We start from the raw sequence: 4,442 nt of genomic DNA, 5'->3' as shown, positions 1-4,442 counted from the left end.
GGTCATCTGGACATCAGTTTTAATAGCTGGCGATCTCCAGGTGCCGCCTGGAGGTTGGCTTATGTTAATTTGGGGCTATGCAGTCACAGCTAAGGTAGAAAAGCACCTCCTCCAGTGCCATGTTTTCTGGGTTCCAAGGGTCTGGAAAGTGATACCATAGCCGATTACACGGTTGCCAACTCTGGGTTGGAACATACCTGTAAATTTGAGGGGTAGAACCTGGGGAGGGCAGGATTTTGGGTGGGGTGGGACCTCAGCAGGGTATAATGCCATAGAATCTAACTGATCTGAGTCATCTGGACATCAGTTTTAATAGCTTTTTTTTAGTGGTTTATTTTACATTTTCATAAGTTTTAATAGCTGAAGCCCTGACTGCTATGTCACACTGGCTGCCATACAGGGGCCATCTCAACAGGATATAGGGACACAGAGTCCACCATTTTCTCCAGGGGAACTGGTCTCTGCCATCTGGAAAGCAGTTGTAATTCTGAGTGATCTTTAGCCCTCACCTGGAGATTTGCAACCATGGTTTCCCCCAACAGACACTAAGGGGAAATTTATTTTACCTCAGAACATCAACAGCAAACTGTTAGAGGGAAAGGCCAGTGAGGCTGCATATGCAAACAACCTCTCTGTTCGGAGGCAAAGGCGAATCAGGCCACATATGCAAATGACCTCTGTGTTCTGACTGGCTGTGTGTGGGAGAGGAACAGCAAACTGTTTAGAATGTTGAAAGCAGGACTCAGGCAAAGCAGCCAGTGGATCGGGAGACCCTCTGAATGACAGATCAGAGAGCGAACTGATTTTGGAGCGTGTTGGAATGTTCAGGGGAGTCCATGACCAAAATAGAATTATATATACCGGAGGATGATAGCTTAAATCAAAAGTGTTGGAAGTGATATTTGTCTCACTGAAACACAAAACAAATGTGATCAGGCTAAAACGAAGACTTTAAGGATGGCTTTTTGCAGGTAAAACCAAAGAATGCCTCCTTCATAAAACAGGGCTGTGGCAGGATTGTGGCCTCAAGCACAGGTGCGGAACATCTAAGGGCACAGGATGCTGAAAGCTTTTATTATGGGAAGCCCAAGATTCCTTATCCTTCAATCTGGAATGCATTTTTTTTTACTGTGTACTTATATATGGGTTCTTATTACATTTATGTCGGCAGCGGGCAAGATTAAAGGCAAAGTAAACATCTCGTGAGTGTAATTGAACACTTCACTTCCGGCTTAGTTCTCTTTGAGTTGGCTTTGTTTCACCCAGCTTGCCACTGTTCCCCTTAGCCATGCAGGTGCAGAAGTAGGTGGGCAGGGTTTCTAATTAGGGAAGCCACATGAAGAAGTGATCCAGTTGCTCAACTCATATACCAATTTAAGCTATTCTGTTCTAGGTCAAAGCAGATTCCAGAACAGAATCTACTAGAGGCCGAATTAGTAGAAAACATAGAAGATCCACCATAGGACTGATCTCCCAACATTTTATGATTTCTTAAACTGTATCAGAGTCACAACTCTGGGGTGAGGTGATCTAATGGTACCTGACCCAGTACCATTTTCCCCAATGTAGATAGCCGAGGCTGCATTTGGGGACCTTGGAGCCAGGCAAGTCATATGATTTGTGTCCAGATGATGTTTGAGTTGGGTCTGCATGGTGTGAAAATGTGTAAAGTAAAGGGGCAAATGAAAGAACATAGGACAAAACAAATCTCAAAAGCTGTGATTTTCCCATCTCTTGTTCATTAAAAGACATTTTTTTGAGGGTAGATTAATTGACACTTGTAAATAAAGCCATTATAATGGCTGAAATGTCAGACAAAGACTGCAGAGACCAGGGTTCAATCCCTCCCTCCCCCCAGTCATGAAACTCACCAACATGAATATGGGCATCTCCGGCCATAGCGGCAACAATAAAATTGCCACTCTCGATCCAGCACAGATGGAAAATATTGGCTCTGGAATCCTGCCACCAGTCCATTATTTGAACATGTCTGATACCTGGAGGGGGAAAATAACATTGAAAATATAAACTTGAAAAGAAGACCTGCTGGCTACAAGCACTTTCTTGTCAATCACGGAATACAGCTATGGCACAATGCCTGCTTTGCCAAACCGCTGCTCCCTTGATTCTATCCTGCCTGGTTCCCTTATGACAGCTGTTGGTGAGGGAAATGCACTGGCCCATGAGATGTAGCGTTCACACAATGTCTCGTGTAAACTGGGCTGCTATCTATGCAAAGCTGCTATATATGCTTAGTTAGCATACCAAAGGTTGATAGCCCAGGAGCGTGTCCCGCTGGCATGGTTTGCAGAGGTGGCAGCCCATTTGACGAGAGATGGTGTACAAATGCCAGCTCACACATGTGACTACTTATGCCCTGGCAAGGGCCTGTTTAAATCAGATCTAATATACGTATACTAAGAAAATTATTACTGTTCCAACCACCACTGTTGATGGTGCCAATACATGTGTTCCTAAAGTGCTCTTGCAGCTGAAGTATGAGTGTTTAACAAATCTGTCATGGGCAGTAGCAGTGCAATCTAGAGTTGCACCTTCCTAAGCCCATGGACTCCGAAGTACTTCGGAGGTTATAGCTCTGCCCAAGATTGCACTTCAAACCTATTAGTACTAATGATGTTACTGAATCATCTGGCTCAGCTTGAAAGTTCAAGTATCTTTTAAGTTTTCTCTGCACTTATGACAAAACTGCAGTTGTTCTCTTTCCTGTCCATATTAATAATATTTTATAGAAATACTGCTGTTGAATTGGTATCAATTGCATATAAATGGGGCATAAAAGGTATAAAAGGTACATAATGTAATACCATAATAGTGGCATCAAAGTAGGGAAAACACAGGAAATTTGCCAAGGAAAATAGGTGGGGTACAAAAATGGCCTTCCTAGCCACCCTCAAAAATGAAAATAAACAAAAACCTCATTTTTGTACATTCCCAACTTACAATAAAAGCAGTTGCTGCCTGCAAACACTTGCAAAAATACTGGCAAAATTTCACATAAGCCCTGTATAATGTCTTTCAAATCAGAACAGATAAACTAATTGCAATTCCTATGCAAGTTGTGGAAATTATTTGAAGACTACAGTTTCATTTGGTTTCATTTGATTTTCCTTTGTCGTGCAGTTATTCTGTAACACGGCCGTAAATAATAATTAATTTTTACTTGGCTTACTGCTTGCTCCATCAATGAAAAAATAGCTAGAAATAGTCCAAGGGGAAATACTGAAATAAGACTTGAACAGTTCTACATGAATATTTGAACTTAGAGTTGCAGAACTGAAAGACATTCCATAACCCCAAGTACTCATTGGGGCTTTTTACCTGCTTTCCAGCTTCTTAACAGCAAAGAGAGAAGGAAGGTGGTTTTAAAGTTCCAGTTCTGGCTGGGGAAATTCCTGGAGATTTGGGGACAGAGCCTGGGAGTGGGATTTGGAGTGGGGAGGGGCGTCATCAGGGTATAATACTGTGGATTCCACTCTCCAAAGCTGCCAATTTTTTCCAGGGGACAGATCTCTGTAGTCTGGAGATCAGTTGTACTTCTGGGAGATCTCTGGCCCCCTCCCCCCCCCCGAGTTTGAGAACCTTAACACAGGTTTTGAAATCGAGGCTAAATCAACCTGGCAAAGCACAATAGACCGTCTAGTTTTATGGTGAAATATCAGAACACCTCCACACAGTCACCAACTGCAGGACCAGGACTAGGCAGAGACAGAGAGGTACTTTAAAAATAGTCATATGGTAGGCCTTCCCACTGCTTGTGGGCTGGTGTGTCCTCTCTGGATCAATAGATTTTGTTGTGTTCTGATGCACTATAAACATTAGATGACTATAATATAAACAGTTGTAGGACACAAGGTAAGAAGAGAGCAGTGCAGTAGAGTGTTAAACTCAGAAATGGGAGGCCTTGGGTTCAAATCACTTCTTGGCTATGAAGCTCACTAAATGTCTTGGGCAGTTGTCACTTTCTTTCAGCTTAGCCTACCGCACAAGGTTGTTGCAAAGAGAAAACAACATATCATACTTATTGGAATGGGTTGGAAAATAAATATCAAAAGTGTAAACAAAAGTTTAGTTTGTTGTTGTTGTTCAGTTGCACAGTCGAGTCCGACTCTTTGCGACCCCATGGACCAGATCTCGCCAGGCCCTCCTGTCTTCCGCCGTCCTCTGAAGTTTGCTCAATTTCATGTTCGTTGCATCTATGACACTGTCCAACCATCTCATCCTTTGCCGTCCCCGTCTTCTTTGTCCTTCACTCTCTCCCAGCATCAGGGTCTTCTCCAGTGAGTGCTCCCTTCTCATTTGATGGCCAAAGTATTTGAGCTTCAGTTTCATTATCTGGCCTTCCAGGGAACTCTGTGGTTGTGTCCTTGAATTTCATTAGAGTCCCTAGATACTAGATGCCAACCAATATTAACAATAGCAGC

General features: G+C 43.0%; 1 protein-coding gene across 1 annotated transcript in view; it reads right to left on the bottom strand.

Moving 5' to 3' along the window:
• The window catches only part of DPT (dermatopontin), a 20,598-nt gene that overhangs the window by 11,749 nt on the left and 4,407 nt on the right, over positions 1-4,442 (bottom strand). The window contains exon 2 of the mRNA XM_015410533.1: positions 1,872-1,997. Within this exon, the coding sequence (XP_015266019.1) occupies positions 1,872-1,997 (126 nt within the window). The remainder of the gene's footprint in view (positions 1-1,871; positions 1,998-4,442) is intronic.

This window comes from Gekko japonicus, unplaced genomic scaffold (genome assembly GCF_001447785.1).
Source record: "Gekko japonicus isolate JY-2015 unplaced genomic scaffold, Gekko_japonicus_V1.1 scaffold2852, whole genome shotgun sequence".
NCBI classification, from domain to species: domain Eukaryota; kingdom Metazoa; phylum Chordata; class Lepidosauria; order Squamata; family Gekkonidae; genus Gekko; species Gekko japonicus.
This window is presented reverse-complemented; position numbering and strand designations above follow the sequence as displayed.